Below are 16,994 nucleotides of genomic sequence, written 5' to 3'. Positions count from 1 at the left end.
TTTAGTTTGTTTTCATTGAATTGATGCAAATGAAGGATTGAAAAAAATGTATAAATAAAGAAAAGATTATGATTAAGAGATCATTGACCTATATTTATAATAGTAGATTCTTTAAAAAGGTGATGTTGCTGCCACTAATGTCATGTCTTTATCGGAACTGTTCCAATGCTTCTATTCACAGACAGACATCATGGGTATGATAAGTATTCTTTAAGGTCTGGATATCTTCATGTACTATATTATAACCCAGACCTTAAATAATACTTATAGACAGACATCATGGATATAATAACATTATTGTGTACCAGTATCAAGTATTATTTAAGGATTATCATGTACTATATTATAGAATCAGGATCAGAATCAGAATCAGAATTCTTTTATTTGCCAGGTATGTTTGCACATACAGGTAATTGCCTTGGTGTCATTGGTGCACTACTTATGTACATAAAACAACAATATAAAAAACAACAATATATAAGAAATTGAAAATTGAAAATAAAATATAATAAAATAAAATATAATAAAATAAAATAATCCAGACCTTATATAATACTTCATATATATAGACAAACATCATGGATATAATAATATTTTTGTGTACCATTATTAAGTACTATTTAAGGATTATCATGTACTATATTATAATCCAGACCTCAAAAGACAGACAGACATCATGGATATAATAATATTTGTATAACATATAATTATATATAAATACATTTATTTATATCTATATATATTTATATTTATATATATTTATATTTATGTACATAGAATATAAATCATTTTTGATGGACATGTGAAATCCTCTGCTCTCTGATTCGCCCCGCCCACTTTCAGTTGATGATGACGTAGCGAAAGAGGCGTGTCTAGTGCGACCGTTGAGCTGAACAGCTGGTGAAGCCCCCCCCCCCTCCCCTTTTACCCTCGTCTGATTGGTCTACCGCGACTGTCCCATTCTGAGCTCGACCAATCAGCGCGCTTCAGGCGGTCCGGCTCACCCAATGGCAGTCAGGACAGGGGGCGGGCCTCGTTCAAGCCGGGGCGGTGGATGAGGAGAAATGAAAGAAATTCAAAGTGAGGCGAAGAGAGAGGAGTTTAGAAGATGAGGAGGAGAAGCAGCAGGAGGAGCTCCGTCACCAGGAGAAGCTCCAGCGGGAGGAGAAGCTCCAGCGGCAGGAGCCACGGCGACAATCTACACTTCGATGAGTTCGGCTTCAACTTGACCAAGAGAAGAGAGCAGAAGGTCCACCATCGATGTCATGAGTACAGGTGCGGGGCAGACTAACTCCTGGACATGAGCTAACCTGCTGCTAACCTGGTGTTAACCTGCTGCTAACCTGCTGCTAACCTGGTGTTAACCTAGTGTTAAACTGGTGTTAACCTGCTGCTAACCTGGTGTTAAACTGGTCCTAACCTGCTGCTAACCTGGTGTTAACCTAGTGTTAAACTGGTGTTAACCTGCTGCTAACCTGGTGTTAACCTAGTGTTAAACTGGTCCTAACCTGGTGTTAAACTGGTGTTAACCTGCTGCTAACTTGGTGTTAACCTGGTCCTAACCTGCTGCTAACCTGGTGTTAACCTGCTGCTAACCTGGTGTTAAACTGGTGTTAACCTGCTGCTAACCTGGTGTTAAACTGGTGTTAACCTGCTGCTAACCTGGTGTTAAACTGGTGCTAACCTGGTGTTAAACTGGTGTTAACCTGCTGCTAACCCGGTGTTAACCTGGTCCTAACCTGGTGTTAACCTGCTGCTAACTTGGTGTTAACATGCTGCTAACTTGGTGTTAACCTGGTCCTAACCTGCTGCTAACCTGGTGTTAACCTGCTGCTAACTTGGTGTTAACCTGGTCCTAACCTGCTGCTAACCTGGTGTTAACCTGCTGCTAACCTGGTCCTAACCTGCTGCTAACCTGGTGTTAACCTGGTCCTAACCTGCTGCTAACCTGGTGTTAACCTGCTGCTAACTTGGTGTTAACCTGGTCCTAACCTGCTGCTAACCTGGTCCTAACCTGCTGCTAACCTGGTCCTAACCTGCTGCTAACCTGGTGTTAACCTGCTGCTAACATTTAAAGTTTAGAAGAGTTAAACCACAGTTCATTCACTATCATCCTCTCTGTTCATTGTTAATTAAGTTGTGTCCATGTTCACGTCAACAATAATCAAGAGGATGTTAAAGTGAATCTGTGTCAACACTGTGTTGTGTCTTCATGCTGACGACATGTTTGATAAATCTTAAATCAACGGATAAGTTTTATCTCACTTCTCTTTAAACTATGTGATGTCATCATCTGTATTTTTACTATTATTATTATTATCACTATATTTATTCAGATTTCGTAAATTTTGTATTTAATTAAATTGAATTAAGTCTTAGTGAATTATAATTAAAGTGTCCTCAGTGTAGACCGGCAAACAGACAAATGAATGTGTTGGGTTTTAATAAATAGTGATGGCAGGTTTTCACTTCTGTTAATTAGAACGGCAATCAACAGCTGCTTTCGTTAACAATTAATGTGACAAAAGTGAGAAATGACATCATAAGTATCCTACAGCTCAACATGTTCTGATCTCTTATGGAGATATTTTTTTTAACCAAATTGGTGCGATATAAATACAAACTATAACAGAACCCTTTTTGTGGATCATTTCTAGAATCGGTGTTGAATTCCATCAGCAGCTCAGACCGGCTGTAATCACTGATCGTCACTCTTCTCTGAATCGGCTGATTCTCATAATGTGATGAATCAGTCCAGTCTCACCATGTTGTGTTGTTTCTGTCAGTTACCCTCAGCTGAGCTCACTGAGGGTGAAGGAGCTGTGTGAGCTGCTCAGCTACTGGAATGGATCCAGCTTTATCTGCAAGAGCCAGGTCAGACTTGAATAAGCTACAGAAACATGTTAATCATCTACTGTGACGTTTCTCCCTGAAGCAACTGTTTTAAACATGTGGCTTCTTTTTGTGTTGTCAGATTGAGCGATTTATCAGAATGGGAATTCCTCCGACTCTGCGAGATCGAGTGTGGAAGTGTCTTCTCAGCACCGACAGTCTGAGAGAGAGCAGTGACTTCAACTACCAGGTAACAGTACAAGAGGAGATGTGAAAGTGAAAGATACGATTGATCTCCTGTGTTTTTACTCACCACATTGTCCAGAATTGAATTAGTAACTGGAATCACACTCAGTAGAGCTCATACCTCCACTAATGACATAAATTATGCCAGAGGATGATGAATCATCAATTTATCTGAGTAAGATGTAATCCTGGCTCTAATCTTACTGGTTGCCAACACATGCCTATATGATGTCATTTTCTGACTTCATAGTGACATCATGATGATGTAATTCCTACCATATGGCCTCATGGGATTTCACCGGGTACTCCAGTTTCCTCCCATAGTCCAAAGACCTGCAGATTAAGTTAATTGTAGAATTGCCCATATGTGTGAATGTGAGTGTGAATGGTTGTTTTTCCTCTGTGCGACCTTCCCTCACCCTCTGCTGTTCATTCATAGCATCATGTGTGTCCTGATTAGTTCCTAACAAGCTCTTTCACCTCCAGAGGTGCTTGTTAGAGGTCCGAGGCCCCCTGGTGGACTTAGGTGTGAGTGAGTACGGCATCCTGTCCGCAATAGCAACACTCAGCGAAACACAGAACGATCTGGACTTGAACCATCAGCAATCGGCCGACTGCCCTGAGCCCTGCTACTCTGTAGACGACATCTCATTGTTTCGACAGATCGCCTTGGACCTGCGTGAGTTTAAACTGATTCCATCAAAAGCTTGGTTTGTGTTTGTTCATCTTTTTTTTTTTTAAATAGATTTTTATGCCTCTGCAGAAACAGATTCTAGATCTGTTGTTGAGTGAAAAAGTGGAAGAGCGCTTATGTTTAATATAAATTTGACGTGTGTCACAGAACGCTCCTTCCCCACCCACCGCTCTCTGATGGGGGAGAGCCCAGAGGCCATCGAGGGTCAGGCCAAGCTCTTCAGGGTCCTCATCGCCTACGGCAAATACAACCCACAGGTGGGATACAGCCAAGGTAAGTGACTCAAACATCACTTTTCTATGGTGGCCAGTACTTCTAATTCCTCCATGAGATCATTTAAAGTAGTTCACATTAATTAATACTAAACTAGAATTGTTAACGTTTGACTACAATGTAATTAGTGTCATCGTCATAGAGACTTCATGATAATCATTTGCTCCAGATAGCTGCAGTACACGATGTGACCACTTGATGGAGGCAGAGGATTATTAAGATTCAGATTTGACATGTTTTTTGGATCCATCCACAGTGGAGATATATTATATTAGAGTTTGTGTATTTTGCATTGTCTGTTTTACTTTTTGTCATATACCACTGAGTGGAAAATCTTTTCAAATGAAACCAATTTCTTCTTGACTGAAACAGTACATCTCATTTACATTTTACAGTCTGCATTATTGAATCTCTGCATTACACTGTGGCCTGTGCTGCCTTCACACACAGTTTATTAAATTGAGGGCAAAGATACTGATGAGGGCAGATATTCATAGTTCGCTCTACAAAGCACACTGAGGTTACACATCGTCATCCTGCTCAGCAGTTTAACCTGCTGATGCTTCTGCACGTACACATTTTTAATACGGCGTATAAAACATCCTGTATGAAAAATGTACTTGTGTACACACAACCTTTGTGGGTTTTCTCATGGGACTTCTGATATAAACACTGACCTTATCAGGACCAGTCATCCTCAAGGGAACAAAACCAGGTCCTAATGAGGCCGTACGTCTTCTCTGAGGTCCTGGTTCTGTTTAAGGGTAGGGTTAGGTCATCCACAATGAATGGACATTGTGTCTGTGTGTGTCTGTGTGTTTCACAGGGATGTCCTACATAGCTGCTGTGCTGCTGATGCAGTTGGGAGAGGAGGAGGCGTTCTGGGCTCTGACGGCCTTATTGGATAAACCTAAATATCTGGCAGAACTCTTTGACCTCAGCCTCTCCAAGTAAGAGTGTGTGACTGAATATAACAATGAAATAATATCATAAACTAAATCTTGGAGATGTGAGAGGGACTTGGTATGTACGTCTAAACCACAACATTTAATTAAAGGAGAATCAAGGAAAGGGACATTTGGTGATTTATTTTTTTAAAGTCATGAAGTGCATCAAGAAACTTTAACTGATGACCTCACACGGCACAGGCAGCAGAGATACAGAGAATTTGGACTGTGGTTCATGGTGCAAATAAATATTATCTTTTGGGTCAAAACAGGAAGACGGAAGTGATTAAATATTTATTCAGACTAGTCCAGAGAAAAAGCAGCGTGACACGTAGCGACACAGCCTTTGCATAAAGATGTGGGAAAGCGAGGTAATGATTGTAATCCTTCACTAGTACGGATATGATTCGTCATTGTTTATAATAGAACTCTACAATAAGCAGTATATGCTACTAACACTATGAGCTAGGCCCTTGAAAACTGCATTTCTCGCCTGCATGTAATGGACTTTAACAAGATATCAGATATGATGCAAAGCTCATATCAATGTGGCCTTTATTTCTAATCATTTGTCAATCGTACATTTCAATGTTTAAAATTCTCGAAAATTATGACTCAATGCTGTTGTTTCCATTCAGGGTCCAACATCAGGTGAAGGTGTTCGACCAGTTCCTGAAACACAGGAAGCCGAAGCTCTCTCAGCACCTGGTGAGTTTCTCTGAATGTTTTCTTTGTACAGACATGAACCGAAATCTTCCAGAGTTCCAGTCAGTATCTCTGGACCAGAACTCTTCCTGCCCAGCCCGTAGTTAAATGTCCAGAAAATGTCAGAGTGAGAGACACAGCAGGAAAATATCCTTGTCAAGAGAATGTGTGCATGAGTTTTCACAAGAGTGTATTTGTGTTTGAGGCCATATGACCAAGTGATGAGTAGTTCATCTGCACAGGAGGGGCCACTGTAATGTATCTGTCATCAATGGGGCCTCCTCTGTCATTCACTGTGTCAGCTCCAGGCTCAACCAGCGGTATCACTGGTTGTTCTGTCGGGCACAAGCCTTCAGCTGTGTAATTTTCCCCCTCTGTCCCTGCTGATATTTAACAACTGTGTGGCTACTGAGGGCATTTACAGAGTCTCACTGCAGACACGCGAAACCTTTAATGATAAGTGATGCCGTAAAAACTAAATTTATATCTACAAAAAGAATTTCATGACACTAGATATTTTTTTGCCTAAAGAAAGACAGCTTCTCTCAACAAAACGTGTTCAGTTTATTAGAGACAGTAAAATGTTGTTTTATTGGACCTCATGATTCTGTCATGTTCTATTGAAATGTGTGTTCAGCGTGAGACATAAAAGTTGCTAAATGTTGACATCAGTAGTTCGTGTCCTTGGGAAATCTACAAAGGTCTGAAAATGTCCTTGGAATGAAAAGATTCTTATTTTTAGTCCTTTTTTTTTTTTTTTTTTTTTTACAGATCTAAATGTTGTTTTGCTCCAAAAAACAGTTTAATGCATCTCAAGAGAAAACAAGGTCCTGTGATGTGGCTCAGAAGATGATTCTGGTAACTGAAGTAAAGAACTGATGAAACATAACAGAGCTGCAAAGGATTTCTGAAACTAAATAAAAATAACAGTTTTTAGATACCGTCAGCGGCTCGGCTCTGTGGAAGGAAATGCTGATTTGTTAGTTGTTGGTCAGGTTCTCTTTGGTGATATCTCAAATCAACTTATTGACACTGAGAAAAGAATAAAAGAGTTTGGTTCGTCGTGAAACTTGTGGGTCAGAGATGTCAGCTGTGGGCGGTCCTTCATACTTCATGGCCCAGGATGCATTTTAAGAATGTGGCCACAGGCGTCTCAGACCACCTCTGAATGTGTTCTGAGTGACTGGACCTCAGGACACAGTCCGACCTAAACTTCGAGACCCCTCGTGATTGCATCACTCAGGACGTGAATGCTAATACCAGGTCTTCAAGTGGACAGGCATCGTTCATCTTTATTGACCGTTGTTATGAAAATGTTAGCATGGTTATTTTAGCATTCCGCTCAAAGTAGAGTTGTGCTGCCTGAGCTGCCGAGTCTTAGTTCTCTATGATTCTCTTAACGTCTTAGTTCTCTATGATTCTCTTAACGTCTTATTGAAAGCGACAAATCTTCCTCCCGTCAACGTTGTTCTCCACTGTTCAAACTCTGCACGTGTGCACACACTGATGCATTCAAGGCCTCGGTCAAAGCTGCCTAAGTGTCTTTGACAGGTTTGTTAAAGCTCACGTTGACTCAGCAGGTCTGGAAGGAAAGCTTCTGGAGCCAAAACATCAACACACCTACACACACCACGGAGCCTTGTTGTCGGCACAATAATTTCCCCCTCTTACAGAAATCCTATTAGAGATCGGAGGTCAGGGTTTCCTTTGTAATGGAGCTGTTCAGCACAGTGAAGGCAAGCAAGCGGTAAACAGGTTTTTGCCTTACACTCCAGATCTGAGTAGACGGAGGCTGAGTGCATTGTGAGTCCTTCCAGTCCACGAGCTATACAGCTTATGCTTTGAGTGTCGAGTGGGGTCTGGAGCCAGTCTGACCTTGGGCTGGACGGGTTCACCAGTCTGTCACAAAGCTGACATATAGAGAAACAACCGCTCAGCCTCACATTTACACCGACGCCACGTCTCTGGACTGTGGGAGACAGCCAGAGTACCAAGAGGAAACATATACCGGCACGCTGAGAACACAACTCACACAAACTTTCAGGTTCAAACTGTAGACTGTTCATGTGCCCCCTGGTGGCTGGCTGCAATATAGGCTGTAATCCCTGTCTTCTCCTTGTTAGGAGATGGGACATGGACAGAACTAGAAATGTGAAGCACATGTTAAATTATCCTTAAATATGGTTTCTGTCATTTTAGGTAGTTCTTATCATAGATGTATGTTTAAGTGTTACTGTTACTACTTCTGTTACAAGCGGTGACTATTACATATAATTATTTAAAACTATTTTTACACCAAGATTAGTGTGTGTATGTGCATTTTTTTTAAACTCCAGTAAACTTGCTATAAGGCTTTAAAATGGATCCATTGTGTCTTTTCCTTGGGGTTGTGCTCTTGTCATTTATTCTAGGAGGTCAGTGAAGGAGACTGACAGGAACTGGCAGAGAAAGAAGTATTGAATAATTTGTTTGGGTTATGTTAAAATCTCCCCTCCTTGTTTTCCTAACCTCCCTGCAGGAGTCAGTGGGAGTCTTATCAGTCCACTTTGTGATGCCATGGTTCCTCACGCTCTTCACTTCCCTGCCCTGCTGGGATTCTGTCCTTGCCGTCTGGGATCTCATCATACTACACGGTATTTACACACGTATACGCACGTACACACATGTACAAGCAAACAATGTTTAATGAGTTGATATTTAACAGAATTAATGTGTCTTATCTCTGTCTTATCGCTGCGCAGCACAGCACAGTGTTAATTCATGTGATAGCAATCATGTTTGAACATGCCGCTGTTCCTCCTCAGGCCTGTCAGCTGTGTTTCGTATCGCTCTGACCATCATCGATCTGTTGGAGCCTCGATTGATGGACCAGAACGACGAGGGAGCAGTCTTACCCCTGCTGTTGAGAGTCCCTGTTGAAGTGTAAGTGAAGTTGGGCATGCAACAACATTTTTAATGTACACTCAGTGGAATTTTTTCCTAACAACCATTGCTCGTTAACTGAATACCATTAACCAACAGGAAGTGTCAGACGCTTCAGTGGACAGTGGAAACATCCATTCTTGCAAGTCTTTAGAGTCTTTGGCAGTGACATGTTGACATAACTTTCCGCTTTAGCTGTGCATGTTTCCGCTGCCTTGAAGGGCATGCAGTCACTATGATGCACATGATAGTAAACTGTGTACAAGTTCAGTGGATAATCACAATATTCAACCCTCATTAAGTGTGCAGGCTGTTAAATTTGAGACCCATGGCGGACAACACCTGATCAGATGGTACCAATGTCCAGGGATGTTTTTAAACGGATGAACTCAAGAGTATAAATCAGTCACAATGCTTTCTGTTGGTTAATGATGAACGTCTCTACTTCTGTGCCCTCAGTTACATATTCTGGTTTTTAATGACACTATAATTTTCCATCCTCTCCTGCGTTCAGCTGTTCACATGTCGTTTAACACAAAACAACATGAGTTGTTTTCTGAAACACACGTCTCTGAATATTGTCGCAGACCACCCTCCTGATTGTACTGAAAACAATGGTTCCCACTGAAGAATGTGCTGCAGAGTTCTCAGAGCGGAGATCGTCAATGCCTTGACGCTCGGCCCTTAAATAAAACCGCAGGCAGCTCATGAATATCAATCGGCTCATCAGGACTGGACATGTTTTGACACTGAGCATTCCAGGAAACGTAGAATGTCAATGTTTTTCTGTGGTTGATTATGTACATGTTTGGATTGAACTTCCTTTATGCTAAATTAGTTTCCAGAATGGCGGCCCATGCTGCTTTCAGGCAGACCCCTCTGTCTCTCTTTCACCATGTTCAATATAAACGTCACATGCCGGCGGACATGTTTTGTTGACATGGAGCTGTAGTTATGGCAACCCAGCAGGGTCACTGGGTTTGTGTATACAGCCAATGTGTGTGTGAGACAGACTGGTGCACAGTGATTATTAAAATCCAGTTTATCATATTTGTTTTAATAGATAAGTTCTACATGGCTACTTAAATCTAATGTGTGTAGAAAAGGTCGCACTATTTGGACCTAAGCTTGTTCTGGATAAATGGAGAAGTTTCCATAAACATGGCTGTGTCACCGAGATAAAGCACCTTATCACGAGCTGTCGTACTAGGTACCCAGCGACATTGTACAAAGTGGATTATGAAGGACACATCTTTCGTATTATCGGGGAACAGCTAATCAACCATTTAAATAAAAATAACTGACCTTTTAATCAGCTCATTTGCGGTATTGAAATCTCATTTTCATAACGGAACGTAAGGAGATTGTCCGGTTCAAGGGAGGGGTGGCATCTGTGAAGAGCGTTCAGGAGGCAGGACCTGACCTATAAATAAATATGGAAAGGAAAGTGTTGTTGTTTACAGCATCTCGACACATTTGTCGCTCCTTATCGCCACCAGCTCTAGAGTCTTTTCAGGTAATTTTGCTGCAGTATTCTCACATAGGTCACTATTTTGTGGACATTTTATCAGGGGGCTGAACATTTCAGGAAAATACCCAAACTTCAGTGCAGGTCTGAAATCAGCTTATACTTTCTGTGCTAAAAAAAAAAACTGCAGCACATTTTGATCCATGTGTTCGCTTCCTCTACTCTTTGCATATTCATGCATCACGGGCAGCACTGACAGTCTCATTTTGTCCCAGCTCTGGTGTTCAGTGGGCAGCCTGCCATCGCGTCACATTGAGAAGTCCTTGTTGCCTGCTTGGCATCGTTATGAAAGCCCGGTCAGAAGTCAACCCTAAGTGGTCCGACTGTCTCCCAGGGCAGGATCTGCTTACACTGGGAAGATTCTGATGAAGAAAGAGGGGAGTGGGGTAAAAGAGAGGGAGGAAGATGAATAGAGGGTCAGAGAGAGAGAGAGAGAAGAAGATGGGACACTAATTAGGGAGAGAAATGAAGGAGGGGGATCTTCAACCTCTCTGCTTTTTTTTTTATTGAGTGTGAACAGTATAAATAAAAATGTTGTCATGCAGCTGCACAGGCCATTCTGATCAATGATTGGTTGAGAGGCTCATCCATCTCATGACTGTTGACACTGGGCTGTCACTCAGCTGTCAGCTCAGTCCCAGGCACCAACAATGACTCCCAAAACACCGTACATCACCATTCACAGAGCAGCTTCACACACTTTCTCTGGGTCTTTTTCATATAACATATATCTGTGTGTGTTTCCCTGCTCCTCATCTAAACCATTGTTTTCAGTACAGATGGGAAACTCTTTGTTTCAAATGTTTTTTGTTTCCAAGAAGATATATATCATCTTCGCTGAGAAACAGTTGAGTCGTTACAGAACATCATTTTCGAACGGGAGCCCCCACACCACCTTCCCTACCCCAGTGACTCATTTACCTCTCTCCCTTAGTGCCTCCTTTTGTCTCCATATCTCCTGTCCCCAGTCCTGCCCCTCTCCGTTTCCCCGTCTTCACCCCCTCCTACTCACTTCCCATACGCACTGTTTTTTCTTAGCGCCCTCCGCTAGCCCTATCTCTTTCTCTTTTTGTTTACTCCCCTCCTTCGCAATAGTCCATTCCCATAAACCTCTCTGTGCTGTCCAACCTTCCCTGTGCTCTCATTTTTTCTGCGACCCCCTCTCCTTCTCCTTCCCTCCTCTCATTCATTCATTTATCCTCATTGACACATTGACACCCTCATTCAGCCGGAGGGGTTGACACGTCATTTGTTTACTTCACACTGACACGGCCTGTTTCTATAAAGTCTCTGCTTTAGCTTTTTCTTTCCTTTCTCTCTCAACCGTTTGAAAATTGTCAGATACGTTCAGACTCTCACTAGCTTGGTTTCGATCATCATCTTATCTGATAGATCAGGTTTATCATTGAAATGTAAAACATCCGACCTTATTTACATTTCTTTGTCATTAGGTTTAGATAATGATATTTTAGGAATCATTTCTATTTCATTGAATATATAATACAATTTATTAGTGTCACAGTCCTCCATCATTCCAGTGAAGGAATCGGTCAGCATTTAGTGTAATACAATATCTGCTTTGATTTTGACAGTGACATTGGAAAATCATTATTAATTATCACCTGCTTTCTTTTCCTCTCTCTCTCTTACTCGCTTCAATCCCACAGAGCCAAGTACACAGTGTTAGTCCCTGCACTGTGGAATACTGAAGTCCAAGACTGGGAGATTAAATGTATGAACAGTCTGGTGCTGGACGAGAGCCACCATGGATCCAAAACAGGTAACACACACATTTGCAATGCCATAGATCACTATTGGAGACCATAACCACTATTTCACTTATCTTAACCTTAACCACTGACCCAAAAATCTGCGTTTTCTCACCTGGGGACTCAGCTTTTGTCCCCATTTTGTCTCAAAGCAGTTGTTCTTAGGCAGAAGCTTATAATGCAGAGGGACACTGGGGACCACTCACAACACAGTCACTCAAACTCCAGTACCTCGTTCAGCCTACATCACTTAACCTTCAGTGGCACCCATGCAGATCCTGTTGCAGACACACAGTTTTGTTGTCCGGTCTTAACATCACCTTGTACGGTGGTCAGACCTTGGGGACGATATCTCCATCTTGTTCCTGAGAACCCTGATACAAAAGGAGGAAACAAACAGTCCTTGTTCAGTCCTTTTCACTTATCTTCTCCAGCTTACAAGTTGTTAATTGTTGGTTTTTCTTAGTTTAGTATCTTATAGGATTTTCATTTTGTTATTTCATCACAGTACATGTTTTAATTTTGAAATGTGCAGCAATTAATCAGATGCTGAAATGACAGAGTAAAAAAAAAGATGTATATATTGAAATATTGTCAGTGATTTCTTAGATGTCGTTATTGAACCTGTTTAATAAGAGAAATGTAATTGAATGGATGTTGAACAGACAAGGCAGATAAAATGAGAATAGGGTGAAGGAACATGAGCAGAGAAAAAAACAATTAAATGGATAGGATCAAAGAAAAGTCCACAGCTGGACGATACTGTGACACAGCTGGATGTTGTGTGTGTCACTGGAAAACCCTGTTATTTGCAAATGAGGCTAAACCAGAGGTTTATTGTCTTACTCCAGTATTTTACCACAAAGTCTTAACACAGTTATTATCCCTTTGTTTTTATTAATAGTTGTTGTTGTGAACTCATTGAGTCCGGTGATGCTGGGTCATTCAGTTTGACTTTGTCTTTACAGGTTTTGTTTTGTTTGGTAATAGTTAGCGGGACAATTTAAAGAACCAGAACTAAAAGGGATTTTTAAATGAACCGTGTGTGTGTGTGTGTGTGTGTGTGTGTGTGTGTGTGTGTGTGTGTGTGTGTGTGTGTGTGTGTGTGTGTGTGTGTGTGTGTGTGTGTGTCCTGCTCTAACAGGACAGATCAAAGACCTTTTTGAAGTTTGTTCAGATATCACCTCCATGAGATCTGGGAACGCGTCACCACTTGAGTCTCATCTTCACAAAAGGCAGACAGATTGGAATGCAAACCTGATGTGCATGTATGTGCGTTGTCACAGTTATGGTTGTGCGTGCATGCGTGCGTTTGTGTGTGTGTGCGTGCGTGCATGTGCGCATCCTGAAAAGAAAAAAAGCTGCAAGGATGAGTCACAGGCTGGTGGCTGCAGGGCTGCTTTGATTTTCAATGCAGCTGGGAAAAAGCTGTGTGTGTGTTGCAGTTTGGGACAGAAGCTGATTTTTGTGTTTCCAGGATATCAATAGAAGTCTTTGTAAACATGTTTTATTTCCATATATATACGAGAGGGTAGTCTTTCAGAGAGCAGGACTTCCCCTAAACAATGAAACCCCACGTGTAGTGTTGACAAATGAAATTGTCCGGCCCTTGTTGTGGGTGTGTTAGCTGCGATTCTTTCAGAGTCCTGTACGGCTGGTTTCCTAAACCATGTTCATGCAGTGACATTCAGCTAAAGTGAAGCTCCACCTATGACAATGTTTGTGTGTGTGTGTGTGTCTGTGCATGAGAGGGAGAGAGAGAGAGAATGAGAGCATGACAGAATGAGTTGTGTATTTGCTCAAAGGGCAGAAGAATCTGAGAGAGCATGAGAAGTTTCCTTTCAGGGCAACTAAAAGCGTGTTTTATGGTGGGATAATCCATCACCCAGTGTTGTGTATGTGTGCGCACCTGTGTGTGTGGCTGTGTGTGAGTCAGGATGAGTCATCCTTATTTGCTGGCCTGTCAGACTGTCTCGCCCTCAAGGCAGCAGGAGAAATGAGCTGATTCATTCCCTGCTCCTGCGACCCAATCCCACATTCCTGTACTCGCTCTGTGCACTTTCACTCACAGTCTCTGTCACTGACACGGTCACAACGTTGTTACAAATCCTGTGGCGTGTGTTTCACACCCCCGCTAACAGTTCAGGACCTCGGCTCTTAAACAGTGACCTCAAACGCTTTTTTTTTTTTTTTTACAGCTGAAAGGTTCTAAAGACAGAGGGTGACACATGCTGTAAAGATTGTGAAACCCTCTGAAGCAAACTAATCATACTATCCTTACTTTACATCTATTTGTACTTATTATATATATATATATATATATATATTTAGTGCTTTACTTCCATGTAGCTGATTCATTCTAATGGTATTGTGTATGTCACTTATGGAAATACTGTATAGTGTTGACTTGAATATTAAAATTCGGGCTGACAACTACAACAGTAAATTTCAAGGTAAGAAATTCAATAAAAATAAAACATAAAATAAAAGAAATACAGTCAGCGAGACAAACACTGCTGAGGCAGAGACGATTGTTTGGAGCTGGAGAAGAGTCGTCTTGGCAGTTGTCAGTGTTTTTGGGGCGGAGCTTTGACCAGAGGAGCTGATGGGAGGGGTGTAACCTGCTATGCAAACTTTTCCAGGATTACCAACCCCAGCTTTAAAGCCCATAGACCTGTTGTGTTTGGATCCATTCCCTGGGAAATGAATAAAAACATTTCTGTCACAAAATGTTAATGAAAGTGAAAAGAACAAAATCCTGAATCGGTCACTTTGTCTGGATCTGCACCAAAAATGGTTTTTAATTCTTGTCCCATGTCTTGAACTTCCTAAAATGACAGAGACATTGTTGGGAACAATTCATTTAACGTGCACTTTTGTCTTTTTGTTTGGACCATGTCCCACATCCTTATATGGAGGAGGCAGCATACTGCAGCCAGCCACCAGGGGGCGAATGAGATGCTTTTGAGAGCAGTCGCTTCATCTATTTTTATAAAGAGTCAGCGCGTCCAACTTGAAAATCAAGATTTACGTATTGAAACATCAGCAGTACTTTGTGTTTTATCATCAGGTTTCCACGGTGAAATGAGTGCAGAGTATTCCTGTGGTACGTTTGCCGTAGTAAGAACAGTTGACATGAGTGTTTTAGTTTGGTCCCTGGTGTCTGTAAAAGCAGGTCAGCAGAGGTGAAGTGACTTCATGTTGTGCTGAGTCAGGCTGACGAGCTTTGACGGTGAAGTGTCCCTCTGTCCTTCTTTTCAGGATATTTCCCTGTTGGATCCTCTGTTCACGCTCCTCACCTCCTTTTCCTCCACGTCCTTCCTGACTCCTACATTATTCTCCTTTTTGCCTCCCTTTCACTCTTTTTCTCTCCTCCATCGTTTCCTCCTCTTTTTTTCACTTTCCCTCTCCCTCTCCCACCCTCCTCGTCTCCATTTTTCCTCTCGTGCAGTAGCAGTTGCCAGAGTCCTGTTCTCCTCAGCAGGCTCCCATGATACCGGCACTATTTTCTTCCTGTTCACTGGCTGCTCGAGCTGTAGTGAAGTGACTCAGCATTTACTGCCCGTGCTAATGTTATACTCATTGTTACACACATATTTTCTACTTTTTTTATATAATTTATCAGCTTTCTATGCAAGTTTTGTCCCTGTAGGATTTTCTGACACTTTGACTGTTTCGATATGTTTTCTTACTCTTCCCATCAGTGAACTCTTCGCCCATCTGTTCTCTAAACCTCAGTGTTTTGTTCCCTCGTTCTCACTGTTTTTGACCTCACTGTCCATCTGTTATCTGGCTCCAACAGACTCACTGCACGAGTTTATGTATATTCATGTGTGGGGGGGGGTGTTACCTATTTTGGACCTTCTCCTATATAAACACTGACCTTGCAGGGACCAGTTGTCCTCATGGGGACTGAATCATTTTCTCATGAGGAAATAACTGGGATGTCCACAATGAATGGGAGTCAATGCAATATGCCAACAAGAGAAGCTGCAAAAACTGTTCAATACTTTTACTCAAAACCACCATTTCCCTTGGAAATGAAGATTTTAAAACTTTGATTGTTCTGTGCGTCACGGATCTCAACGCTAACACTGGGCCAGTGACATGTGCCCATGTGACCAACCTCCAAATTTAAGATGACTCCAAAAAGTAAATTGTGCAAGGAAGGGCATATCAGAAATCTATGAAAGATACGCTTTAACTGGTTATTTGTAATTCAAACATGCTAACAAACTATAGTCATCTGAGTTTTGTCTTCCAGTACAGAGTCCCTTAATTCACAAAACTAAGCCATGGAGTCTAAGGAACTCAAAGTAAACTTTGACGATGAAATAGTGGCGAGGCATAGCTCGAGGCAAGAGTGTGAAACTGTTTCTGAAGCGAGTGTTCCTACCATGACCTCAAAGATTGTGAAATGATAGAAGTATGGATTCTGCTCCTCATGGTCGTCCAGACAAAGAGGGAAAGAAAGGAATTGGTCAGGGAGGTGAACTAGAATAAAGTGAGAACAATCTCACACACACACACACACACACACACACACACACACACACACACACACACACACACACACACACACACCAGGGCTTGTTAGAGATGCTGTGCTTGTTTGCACATGGTCTTAATTAGATAAAATTAGGAGATGAATTAATTATTTGGCATTTGTATAAAAACGTTACATAATTGTATGAGAAGCTGCAGGTAGAAGAGGAGATGAGACGATAAGAAGAAGAAAGAAAACAGTGTTGGCTCAGATCCTACCAAGCCCCCCCCCCCTCCTCCTCCTCCAGGGTTTGATCCTGAAGGCTTTCCTGTGTGTGTGTTTGTGTGTGTGTACCACCACTACCCTCTCTTCATTTTGCCCTGTTTCTCTAACACCCTGTGGAGCCCCTGAGGCTAACCTGGATTCTATGTGTTGCTATATAACTGTGGCAAGAGGAGAAACTGTGTGTGCGTGTGCATGTGCGTGCGCTCTTGTCATTAAGCAGCTTTGTTTATATTCTGACCCAGAAATCAGCCCTGAAACTTAAAGGAGGTGTGATCTAAATAATTAACAGGATTCTCTTAATTATGTT

General features: G+C 41.8%; 1 protein-coding gene across 2 annotated transcripts in view; it reads left to right on the top strand.

Moving 5' to 3' along the window:
- Positions 1-1,035: 1,035 nt before the first annotated feature.
- Positions 1,036-16,994, top strand: part of LOC109640256 (uncharacterized) — a 42,892-nt gene continuing 26,933 nt past the window's right edge. For both annotated transcript variants that reach the window (XM_069528807.1, XM_069528806.1), the window contains exons 1-10: positions 1,036-1,275; positions 2,787-2,874; positions 2,975-3,082; positions 3,565-3,757; positions 3,920-4,045; positions 4,872-4,995; positions 5,631-5,700; positions 8,216-8,330; positions 8,502-8,619; positions 11,815-11,927. In XM_069528807.1, coding sequence (XP_069384908.1) covers positions 1,109-1,275; positions 2,787-2,874; positions 2,975-3,082; positions 3,565-3,757; positions 3,920-4,045; positions 4,872-4,995; positions 5,631-5,700; positions 8,216-8,330; positions 8,502-8,619; positions 11,815-11,927 — 1,222 coding nt within the window. In that variant the 5' untranslated portion in view covers positions 1,036-1,108. The remainder of the gene's footprint in view (positions 1,276-2,786; positions 2,875-2,974; positions 3,083-3,564; positions 3,758-3,919; positions 4,046-4,871; positions 4,996-5,630; positions 5,701-8,215; positions 8,331-8,501; positions 8,620-11,814; positions 11,928-16,994) is intronic.

This window comes from Paralichthys olivaceus, chromosome 7, assembly GCF_024713975.1.
Source record: "Paralichthys olivaceus isolate ysfri-2021 chromosome 7, ASM2471397v2, whole genome shotgun sequence".
Lineage (NCBI taxonomy): Eukaryota > Metazoa > Chordata > Actinopteri > Pleuronectiformes > Paralichthyidae > Paralichthys > Paralichthys olivaceus.
Note: the sequence above shows the minus strand (reverse complement) of the source record. Positions and strands in the feature narration are given on the sequence as shown.